Source organism: Uloborus diversus, chromosome 3 (assembly GCF_026930045.1).
Source record: "Uloborus diversus isolate 005 chromosome 3, Udiv.v.3.1, whole genome shotgun sequence".
Taxonomy (NCBI): Eukaryota; Metazoa; Arthropoda; class Arachnida; order Araneae; family Uloboridae; genus Uloborus; species Uloborus diversus.
Genome location: NC_072733.1, coordinates 155,282,083 through 155,295,001, shown reverse-complemented (window position 1 = coordinate 155,295,001; position 12,919 = coordinate 155,282,083). Strand labels below are relative to the sequence as shown.

Sequence of the window (12,919 nt, the reverse complement as noted above, 5' to 3'; positions counted from 1 at the left end):
AAATGGATGTAATTTTGACCAAAAAACAGAAATGAACAATAGTAAAGAATTGGAAAAAATGCATGCTTAAAACATAGAATATTTTAAAATAGCGCTCATGCTCAGTCACCAGTGACGCCCTTAAAATTTGAATTTAGACAAATTTGAATAACTTAAACTATTTGCGCTTTGCTCTACATCTTTAGCCACGTATAGGGATACAAGATTACGATGCAGTATCAATCAAAAGAAAAAAAAATTTTTTTCTACTTTATTGTAACAAATGTGAAACATATGAAGTTCCTGACAGTGCGACTGCTTCGTCAATGCTGTATTCGAATGTTTATCTAGAGAATCCGTTTGCATCATGCCTCTCCTTAAAGTGACCAAAGATGCCTAAAACTGCTTTAGGGGGGGGGGGGGCCCTTGAGTATTGAGATATGACTGAGTGAGAGCCCAGTAGTCCCTATTTGTGACCCAATATTGCACTTAGTGCAGTCATAGTTTAATAATGACTGGTTCCAAAATAAGAAATTGACTACATCTTTGACAAGTTTATAAGTTAGAATATTAACAACATTGAGTAAAACAAGCTAAAATTTGTTGACAGAGCCAGTGTCAATACTGAGCCATTCTGACAATTTTTATGAAGATTTAAAATTTAGTTTATATTTATGTTATGTTTTCATTCACTTGTGGCTCTTTTACATGTTTTGGCACTCCAAAAAGTATGAACAAGTTTTGATTGTATAAAATATGTAAACTCTCATGCAACCTTCATACTCCAAACCAAAATTATAAATTTATAAAACATGTAATAGAAAAAAACTCCTTTTTGTAAATTTTTCTAAAACTCAATTTTTAATTATTTTGAAGCGCTTGGGTCACTGGACAATATGTATGGATTTTGATTTCAAAAAAAAAAAAAAAAAAATGTAAACTTATACATCTAAAACCAGAATCTCCCGCTTTGTGCCACAAATGGAATTAAAAAAAAGTATTTTCTTTAAATTTTCATAAAACGGTGCATTTTGAACTATATTTAGGGCTCTTGGGGCACCAGAAGATTTGAACGGATTTCGATGAAAGAAAAACATGTAACCTACAGATACATTTAATAGCATATTTTGCCGAATGCTGATAATTTGGCTGAAATGTTTTAACCATAATATTTGAATTTTATGTCAATTTGAAATAGAAATGTTTTTTTTTTTTACTTTGTGAAATGTAAATTCATGTCCTGCCCATATAACATTGTAAATTTATCAACATGAAGTATTATAATTATTAATTTAAAAAAATTAAAAAATAAAATAAATTGTTCTTATAGCAATAATAATAATGTAGTAAAAGACAAATTTGGTTTGTTTATCTGCAATTCTGCTTAATGAATAATTAATTTCTTTCCTGATATATGATTTGATAAAATTATAATCACGGTAGCATGTTACGCCATAAATAATCTTGCTTGCATTTACCTTACATACAAATGCGAACCCAAATTGCTTAAAATATCATTATAAATTACAATTTATTCAAGTGATTTTTTGCTGTCTTAGTCTCTTCAGTGACTGATGAATAATTTTATCATTAAAATTGGGAAATGCAGCTAAAACCAAAGGCTCATTGGCAGGCCGCATCACAACTATAGTCACAGCCAAAATACTTTTTCAGGGAGCAAGAAGGAGGAGGTACAGGACATTGTAATGAATGTGACACAAATGAAGAAAAAAATTACATTTCTCAAAAAAAAAAAAAAAAAAAAAAAACATGTATGATATGTTCAATGACAAAACCCTTTGTTAGCTGCAACCACCAAAAATTATGTCCTCCTCAAGCTCTGTCATTCAGAATCTCAGTAATTTCACGTATAAAATGCATCTGAATTTTAGAAGTGTTCCTTATAACAGGGTTGCTAACTGTTCCGCATTTTTTGGAGTTGCTCCTCACAAATGGGGAAACTCTGTGGCTCTGCTAAGAAGTTATTTTCTCCGCATTTCCACCCGAACGTTTTCAAGCTTATACTTTGCTATTTTATCATGACAAACATGTAAATATGAGAAATTCAAGATGCTTATGCTCAAAGATTGAAATATTGTTTAAGGCTTGTTTTATTAATTTAAAAAATATTTGTTTCTTACTAGTGCTTAAAACAAATATTAAAGCTAAAAAACAATTTTAGATAAGAGGTTTTAGTTATTTTCATTGATTTTTATACAAAGCACTGAAATGCTCCGCAAAATTTTAAAATTGCTCCTCAAAATCGTCACAGATGCTCTTCAAAGTGTTCCTCCAATTTTGGCAACCCTGTTATAGTCTAAAATATGGTTTTCATTAGATAGCTACTATAACGGTATGGATTTTGTCAAAAACTATTTTTCTTTCAGAATCTTTTTAGAAGTTAATTTACTGCAAAATTTAATATCTAAATGTTTTCATCTTTTTTAAACTGCATATTTAATATGAAAAATTAACAGCTAATGTTAAGTAGTAATGAATTGATTATATATTTATTGCTACTTAACGTTATGACTTTTTTTGCTTCTAGTTACTGTGTTACATTTATATGAGCTTGAAATAATAAGGTTAATGTAATGCGTTATAAGATTTAAGAAAAATTGAAAACAACAATTTTTTAGAATTTATCATCTGATTGCTTTCTTTTACATTAAAATTACTTTGAATGTGATAAACTTAGTAAAAAAACAGTTTGAATTAATTTTGTACTATGGTATTGTAACTTTCATTCATTATATAAAAAATATATATACAAGGTGTATCAGTACAGTGTTTACAGACTTTCAGGGCAGATAGAGTACACCTAGATGGTAGGAAACCACATAGCAATGCATGGTTGGAAACGCTCTCCTGGCGCAGTAGTGGCCCCACAAATCACCAAAAGGACAACCAAATACGATAAGAAAACATGTTTATTATCCTTAGTACAGCAAAAAATCACTGTACTGATGCACCCTATATATACTATATATATATATATATATATATATATATATATATATATATATATAGATATACAGGGTGTTCCATTTTAACCTGCAAGACCTTACTTTGGCAACCGTTAGTCCTAGATGTATACTTCCAATTGCAAGTATGTTCAAATCAGATGCAGAGCTAAGATATTGAAAGTTTGAAGCAAAAATAAAAATGAGTCAAAAAATTACAAAATTTAACTTTTTATACGGACCCTAGGTCCCCTAACTAATATTTAGAGGAATAATCTCCATTGAAAACTATTACTAACACAAAAAACTTGACATTTGTGCTGCCAAAACTCAAGTAGATATTCCATGAGTCAAAGTAAGAAAAACAAGGTATATATATTTTTCATTGCTATTCAAAAATAAATGCAAATGTTTTGCCGTGATATGCAAAAACACCCTAGAAAACCTCGAATGATTTGAAAAATCACACTCTAGGCACACATGTAATTTTAAACACTATATTTCCTCCCTAAAATTGACGGGGAGTGAAAAGTGGTGTAAGTCACAAAAAGCTGCGTTTTATATCTCAGTGAATATTGGTCGTAATAATTTCAAACTTTTTGTGTTGGAATTATTTTTCAATGAAGATTATTTCCCTAAATAGAAGTTAGGGGACCTGGAGCCCACATAAAAAGTTAAGTTTTGTATTTTTTGACTCATTTTTATTTTTGCTTCAAACTTTCAACATCTTAACTTTGCATTTGATTTTAAACATTTTTGCAATTTTAAGTATACATCTAGGACTAACAGTTGCAAAAATAAGGTCTTGCAGGTTAAAATGGAACACCCTGTATATATATATATATATATATATATATATATATATATATATATATTCTGAATACTAACCTCTAATGTGAACTAATGTACTTAAAACGCAACTTTCCCACCCCGCGCCAAAGATTAATTTTTAAAAATATTTCCAGTACTTTTTGCTGCACCCTACAGCATAGCCCAAAATGCACGTCATGTTTGAATTTTAAGTCTTTTTGTACCATGTCTTACAATTTTCTTCAAAGTTCAAAGTTATCATATGCTGCCTCACATATTCTTATTTTTAAATTTAGTTTGAAGTTAATTATTATTTAGAGTAGTTTATTTGTTAAGTGATTGTTTGTCCTAGCATTAGAAACTGAGATATATTTCAGTTAAATCTGCAATGCTTTGAAACATATTTAATTAAATCTTGAAAAGTTTAAATTCTAAACTCTGTGAAATGTTCATTTTCACCTTCTTTTCTCAGATTGAACCAGTGTCATTTGATGAATAAAATAAATGTATAATTTGTTTATTCATTTAAAATATTTGATTTTAATATTTTAATAAACATAGTGATAGCCAGTATTTATAAATATTTTTATTTACAGGCTGAATCTAAAACAGCAAAAGACTTAAAGCAGACATTGATTGCTTTACACTTCAGAAAACCACCCGATTCTATTACAACACAGCAACTTTTCACTGAATTGCAGAAAAAGGTTAGAACATTAATAACAAATTAGTTTCAATATCCTTGCAAATTTTCCCCAAGTTACTTAATTTTACTTAGTGGAATAAAAAGTTGGAAACCATTACAGAGACAAAAAATAATAATCCAACATTAAGAACATTGTTTTTATTATTGAGATTTCATTGTACTTTAGCTAGTACAGTGGAAAACATTTAACACAAAGCATAAGGGACAAATAATTTTTAATGTTAAAAGAATTTGTGTTAAAAGATTTATTAAACTGCACAGTATACTGTCCAGACCGCTATATTACTTCACACCAAGTATGGTTATTTAGAATTCTCACGTCTGTAAAATTGAATTTCAGGAATGTAAACAAATGTAAAAAGTGCACATGTTTTCATATGTTTAACATGTGGAGGTTGTAGCAACAATGAAAAATTTCTTTCCCTGAAAAATGTATCCATTTGGCCTATATTAATGGAAAATTTCTCACCTCCATGACAGACCTTATCAATGTCATTATTGGAGGTGAGAATAAATGATGGAGGGGAAATGCCTTAATTTTAGACAGCCTACCAAAAGTAGAAATTACCAGTGTACTCTTAAACTTAGCAATTTGGAAATTTATGAACAATATATTATTTTTAACACAAATTTGAACTAAAAGAATAACAAATTTGAGCCGTACTTTACATAAGAAAGCTTAATTGTAGATTCACACTAATTATTAAAATTGCTCATTGTTTGCACAATTAAGAAATGTCGTTGAGGTGATTAAAAGTTTGAAGTATTGCAGCTTATCAGGTATGTAGTTACTTTCTTACGTGTCACTAGCATTTAAGAATTTTTACAATAAAGTTACCAAAGTTCAGGCCTCTTGCCATAGCAGAAATAATAAAATCTCTCATGCTTGAAATTTTATGCAGTAGTTTGCATTAGGAAGTTATGAATTTCTTCCACTTAACGTACTAAGGAATTAAAAATATTTTGTAAATATTCTCTTTATTTGATTCTTTTCTTAGAGTCATGAAATTTTACACAGTAATTACTAGTCCAGTCAAACTAAGGGAAAAAATACCCTGAACATGAGCAAAATTGCAATAGAAGGTTTTTCAATTGTTTTTATATCAGGTACTCAAACAGAATAATGTATCCGAAACTTGTTTTCATGTAATTTTATCTGTCGAAAATTTTTGTTTGGTTTGTGGTTTACTGCGAAAACTATTGAATGTTTTAAAATTTATAATACCATACTCCTAGAGGCCAATGTTAAATTTAACACTCTAATTGTTTGTGTTTCATGTGTATCATTGGTCACTGTTGCATTAATTGTTTTTGAGTTACAATAATTGAGTTATATTTTTGAGTTGAGTAACTAGTGCAGTTAGTTACAGTGTGCTTCAATTTGATTTTTATGAACATGTGAAAGCATGACTCTTATGATTGAAGTTTTATTTTGACATATCATTAATTTTGACAAATTTTGTGGAAAATATATGTTTTTTCAAAAAAATTTGCATTCTGCAATCATGGAAAGTTACAAGCAAAAGTCATTTGTAAACTCTAAATGTAGCAAATACTCTGTATAAAGTCATCCAACCAAACACTGTCAAATGATTTTACATTCATGAGCTTACACCATTGCATTGAAGAATCTTGAAACCCCAAAACATGTCTGCAATATTTTGCTAAACACAAAGGTATTCTATGTATGTCGTAAAGTGCTATGTGTCCGTAAATCTAAAAGTGATACAACCAATGTCTACTTCAGACAATAATATTTTGGTTTCAAAATGTCCAATTACATTTCCACTTCCAATAACACAATTGATTCGTTTTAAATACCATATGACTTAAAATCAGTACAGGGATCATCCTTTTATGGCATCAAATATTTTAATATTTTATTTTTGACCTTAGATGCTATATGTCTAAAAAGAAAAGTGAGAAAACTATTTGAATCGCTTAGAAAATTTTATTTTTATTTTCTTAAAATAAGTAATATTTCTTTATTTTTATCACCTTTATGTATTATGTGACTATTTTTCAATTAATTTTAAGCCAAAAAAATAAATAAATAAATATGTAAATGCTTAAAATCATGAAAAATAATATATTTGACCTCATATGCAGTTTGTAAATGTAGAAAAGATAACTTTTGGAAAATATGTTTTTTCTTTGTTTTCCCATTATTCAGTAACAAGTCTAAAATATTTGTGTGTTGTTAAATGTTGAGGCCAACTGTCTTAATAAGAATATCAGTAATTCAGTTATGCTTAATTATTGATCTTTTTACTTTCTGCTTTAAAAGAGTGCACCTAATGGGTAGGAAGAGATTGGATAGTTAAAAGTCAAAATGATTTGCTATCTTTCTGCTTTGAAACCTGTTGTGTACTGGAAATCAAAAATTTAAAAAATGCTTTACACAGGGTTGCCAACTGCTCCACAAAAATAGCAAAACTCTGCAGCTCCACAAATTAGTTATTTTGCTCCGCATTTCCTGTTTGGTCTTAATTCTGACCAGGCTTACCACAAAGATTCTAAAACAATTAAATTTTTTTTTATTATATTTTGCTAGTTTATTATAACAGGCATGTTTTTATTGGAAATTAAGGATGCTTACTCAAAGCATGACATAGTGTTTAAAGCTATTTTATTAACTTATTTTTTTTTTTGAACTAGCGCTTAAAATGATTGTCAAAGATCAAAAACAATTTTAGAACAGAGGTTTTGATTATTTTATATTGATTTTCGTACAAAATACCAAGCTGCTCTGCAAAATTTCAAAATGCTCCTCAAATCACCACAGATGCTCCTCAAATAGTTTCTTCAAGGTTGGCAAACCTGCTTTACATCTTTTTGGAATTTTGAGATGCATGATTAGTTTTTACTGTTTAAGATAAATCTTTATTTGAGCAGTCAAAGCCATTGCTCATTGTTTTCTTTGCAATTAAAAGTAAAGTCCTTTTTTTAAACTCATTCTTTCAACAAAGATAAGTTTGTTTGTATGTATGTCACACTATCTGGAGAGCATTATTTTTTATGTTGTTGTCCATACTTCTTATATCATTTTTAAATCCATTGGATTCATTTGGATTTTATGAATCATAATTACCGACTGCGCACGCAAAGGAAGGTAATGTGTTTATCAGTCTACGTATGTATGTCCATTTCTATGTGGTATTCTACAGGCTAAACGCCTTGGCCAATTTTGGTAATTCTTACGTCAATCGATTTGTCTAACTTTCTGAGTGTCACTAAACATATGACAGTAATCAAAAGTACCATTTCAAAAACCGGTTGCCATTTTGTCAGTTCGGGATTGGCACACGTTGGGGGTTGCACACTGTGTCACATGCTACCTGTGTGCGACAAATGCAGGTAGTTTTCGCTGCATGAATTTTTTTGTTTGCCGAGTTTACTAATTGGGTGTTTCAATGGGCGAGTGGTCTAAGTGATCGCTTCTCCCACTTGAGGTGGTGGGTCAAGACACCCTCACTCCAGATGTACTTTTCCCTCTCTCTGATTTAAATTCTTTCATGTGTTCTTTATATGTATTCTGTACTTTAATAAAAAATATATTATGCATAACGAAGTCAAAATAAACCCGTGCAATAAGCACCAAAAGAAAGAAAGTCTACTAATTCGATTTTCATCTCTAACATGTTGCATTTGTTTTTGCCTTGATTCAAGGGACTGAGTTTCACGACATGTACTTTTTTGACGATTTTTTTTAGTTTTGCGAGAAAGATTTGGCTGATGACGTTTCCGATTTCGCATCATCATGAGTTATCCAGGCTTATATAGCTGCGCTGTGGTTGACTTAAGTTCGCGCATTTTTGCCGAAGGTCAAACACATGTAGCTTTAAGCCGAGTTAGGTCCTTAGAGGACTAATTATCAGTAGTTTAGACCACCGCAAGTTACTTAATAAACCTCACGATACAAACAAACTCTCTCAATGAAATGACTAGGTTGAGAAATGTACCGTCTTATAATCATAATAACTAAGTCAATGAAAATTAACTAAAAAGTGTAAAATAAAAAATTATTAAATAAAAACAAAAAACCCGACTGCGTAAAAACCAAAAAAACTAAAAAGAAAAATGTATAAGCCCAGTAGTTTAGAATGTTATTAACTACTACTGAATAACCACAGCGTTGAAATAGTTTTATGACCGTACACAGATAAGACAAATCATAAATTCAAAAGCAGAATAGAAGGATCAACAGTTGAGGCTCATTCAAATTTTACGGGGTTCCTTGAATCAGGAAAGAATGGGCCCCAACTGTTGATCCTTCTATTCTGCTTTTGAATTTATGATTTGTCTTATCTGTGTACGGTTATAAAACTATTTCAACGGTGTAATTATTCGGTAGTACTTAATAACATTCTAAACTACTGGGCTTATACATTTTTCTTTTTAGTTTTTTGGTTTTTATTTAATAATTTTTTTTATGATTAATTTTATTTTTCATTTTTTTATGATTATGATTTTGTATGCAATGCTGTATCTGAACAAAAGATTTATCGTTTAATCTTCATGAAAGTAAATGATACTTTTAGTTAGTATTTCATTTACTTTATTGCTTTTAATTTTATGTTCATACAATGCTAATATGTAATCCAATATTTTGTTTCTAGTTAAAAATGATTTGTGGTACAAGGATGCCAAAAGACATTGTTGGTGATTTATTGTTTTCCGGCTCCTTAACAGAAAAGCAGTGGTTTCAATTAGAACATTTATATCAAGAATTGTACAAGGAATACAGAACAAGAAGAACTTTATTGTTAACTCGTTTAGATGTCACAATTCAATCATTCTTTTGGGCCGACCGGCTAAAGGTACTTGTAAGCCATACATGTTTTTCTAATATATTTGTATGCTCAGTGATGGGCAAAGAAACTGCATCACTTTTGAAAAAGTGGAAAAGAGTGCAAACTTTGTTTTTCATGTATATGTTTTCTGCAGTGATGGTATTCTTTAGATAAAATGCAGTTGCAGGATTAATCTCTATTAAATTTTGTTAGAATTAATACAATATTTACTTTTACTTATTTGGAGAAAAGAGAAAAGGTTAAAATGCAATATTTGAGCAAACATTGAACAGCGTAGTGCATACATAAATTACGTAGTCATTGGGAATTCTACACAATGCAGTCACATTGCATATTGTCGCCTCAGAGTAACACTAAGACACCTAATCCTAGGAATAACATGAGGATATTCCACTGTTGCTCTGAGGCAACGACATAGAGTTGAACTCATTAATACAAAATGTCAAAAATCCAAGAATTTGTTCGTATTAACCATTATTTATAACATCCGTAAATGAATGATACTGCGAAAAAACAAAGAAATGATGACCTATATTTTAAAAATGTTACTTGTAATCTAACCATTAGTATATTCAGAAAAAAAAACACTTATATCTTATAAATGAATGTTTTTGGAAAATATTGATAAAGGAAAACGATAATCAACAATCACAGAATAGGTTGTAATCGACAAAGGAAGGTGAAAAGTTTTATCTCCCAGTAAGTTGAAATGTCCACAAGTAAACATGTGTAGGGGCTTTATTTTCTATGCAAAATGTTTAATATTTTCTTTCAATACACAATGTGACTTCTACTGCTAACAAAATAATGAATTATTCCTAAAAAAGAGAATAACAGTATTAAACCACGAACATTTTAAGTAAAGAGGTCAGAAATTTTTGTTGATACTAGCAAAGACTTTCAATTTAATGTATGTATTATACGTGTAATTTTTAATGTAATTACATAGGAAACCGAACTTAATGAACGAGATGTTCGTTTTAGTCATGATTTCATATAAAATGTAATCATATTAGGAGAGTTCAACCGTTCTTAGTTACTTAGTAGTAATTAGGCTTTAGATGTCTGGTATTGCTTTTTTTTAAAAAATGAGTTTCCGGTTATGTTGCTTCAGAAGAATAGAGAAACTGCAGATGAAGAGCCTAAAGTCAGCTCCAAAGTGAATTTTGCTCTGTACAAATAGATAATTTGCCCGATGTTGTGCTAAAAAGGGAGAGGATTGATAAAAATAGGTTGCTTTTGAAGAAATTAGTTGATGTCAGGGGTTTATTGAAGTATGAAAGGCTCTCCTTTTCCGTGCTTTTCATTGTAGCCATACCTCATAGCAATGCAGAGTGCAAAAGAATATTCAGTAGTGTCAGAAAGACAAGGACAAAGCTGTGCAGTTCTGTCTGATAATAACCTTGATAACATTTTAATCATGAAACTTACAAAAAAAAAAAAAAAAAAAACTTTTGTTTTGAATGCGTTATTGAAATAAAATTTTTGAATGTTGCTAAGTCAGCAACTTAAGAAAGCTTAAGTTCCAATTAAAGTAATTTCAGCAAAAGTAGCTGACTGCATTAATTTACGAAAGAAAAAGTAAGATAATACAGCAAGTTATTAGTTTTTCCAAACGAATATTTTTAAAGATTAATTTTAAATGATGCATCTTGCAGAAAAATATTAGACAATATTTTAAAAGTGCACACTTGTATTCTTACATTTTTAAATGCACAGGCCTGCCTTTTAGAAACTGTTTGTTGCAATCCTATGTTTCTATTTTGTGAATCCATTTTTTTATATTTTGTTTCGGATTTTTTTCTGTGCTGATTAATTACAAGTAAAGATTTGAAAATATAATGCTTTTAGTTTTAACGGTTTGTTGTGCATTGGTTAAAATAGTGTACAAATACACCCACGGCATGCATTATAAGATTTTTAAAGTTTATATGTTGGCAGCTATGTATCAGTATTTGAGACACTTGTGAAAGGAATAATAAATCAATAAGTATATACTTTTATTTAAACAAGTTATTGAGCAACAAAATCTGTCACACAAGGTGTGTGACATGCCACGGAGGTGAGAATTCACATGTTGTGAACCAAAAATATACTAAAATAAAAATTTTATTAAAAAATTGTTGGCAGGTTTAAATAGATACATTTTTGATGAAATTAAAAATCATTGTTACATGAATTGTTCCTTGAAGTTTTTACTGTAAACGGCGTGTTCCCAACTGGACCCCCTGGATGTAAAAAGGGGGTTTGCAAAAATAATATTGTAATGGCAAAAATTTCAAATGTATTTTGGTTATTCATTTCTCTTTTGCACATTCGATCCTTTTTGGATTCAAATGTTAGCACACTTGCCAACTTTCTATTTTTTAAATTTAAAAATTTAAAAAATAGAAACTTGGCCTGTTATTACACGGTTATTCTGTTTATTACACAGCACTTGTTTTTACTCTTTTCATTGAGCATGACAGACTTTTGTGCCTATGCTGAAAAAGTTCAAATTTTTAACGCAATGTATTTAGATGACAGAATATGAATGCTTCAGTTTTCTTTGTTCAATTTGAAAATTCGATTGAACTTGATGGAAACATTATATAGAGCATATGCGAGCGTTTTAAGTATCTTAACTTAATTTTCTATGTTTAGTTTTTTTTTAGCATTTGAGTGTGACGAAGAGTTATCGCACTTCTCTTGTGCTTCGCCAAAAATGCGAGTGACACAATAAGTGCAATGGGGCTGCTGTTAGTTGCTATAATAAAGAAGTTTTCGATTTTTCAATTTTATTTTTATATGATAGAGTAACATGTATGAACATCATAGGTGAAAAAATTTTTGCGATACAATAAGTAGTTTTTTTTTTAAATTAATTTTTAAAGTTCAAGCTCTTGTGACGTCAAATGGCATAGGAAGTGACATCATCCCCTCTTCCGATAGGGGAGAAGCGAAGGTCACGCATTCGACTTCGAAGACGAAACGTAAAAGGCTTTTCTCCTCGCATCTAACTCCTCGCGTTTCTGGAACATTAAACCTCTCATCCGCTCGAAAATATTCGAATATCTCATTGGTGTTACTTGAGGAAGATTATTTAGATTGTGCTTTAACGAATCCGGCCTCCATAGTGTGTTCAAAAGGATTATTGAATTTCTAAAAAATAAAAATATCAGCGCGCTCAAAATGTTCCTAGCGAAAACAAGGGATCTTCGGCAGAAGACTGCCCATTCGCGCCCTGTGACGTAGGCTCGTGACGTTTCAGAAGCGCGCACTTTTGCGCGTGGATTTTTGAAAATTCATTAGAAATCAACCACGGTGTTTTAAAATTCGACGATGGTGAATTTTTTAGTTTTGAGGGTCAATTAACAATATCCAATAGCCAAAATATGAACATTTAATAGGTTGCAACTTCCCTATTTTCGTATTATCTAAGACTACAAGGTACTTTGAGCTTTATTTATGAGAACGTGAAAGCTAGCAGCCCAAAAGAGTACCATAGGAAGTGTGAAAAAGAAAGGGAAATGTGTCACGAAAAGTTTCTGGGTGAAGCTTGCGACAGGCTGAGGTGCGTCGTCTCGTAAAACATTTGACAGAATTTAAAAATGAAACTCAATTGGTGCTGTATGTAAAAAAGGAACTCTGGAAATTCGCGCAGAAAA

General features: G+C 30.4%; 1 protein-coding gene across 1 annotated transcript in view; it reads left to right on the top strand.

Moving 5' to 3' along the window:
- Positions 1-12,919, top strand: part of LOC129218245 (protein FAM98A-like) — a 51,634-nt gene that overhangs the window by 23,411 nt on the left and 15,304 nt on the right. The window contains exons 6-7 of the mRNA XM_054852469.1: positions 4,349-4,459; positions 9,078-9,278. Of these exons, the coding sequence (XP_054708444.1) occupies positions 4,349-4,459; positions 9,078-9,278 (312 nt within the window). The remainder of the gene's footprint in view (positions 1-4,348; positions 4,460-9,077; positions 9,279-12,919) is intronic.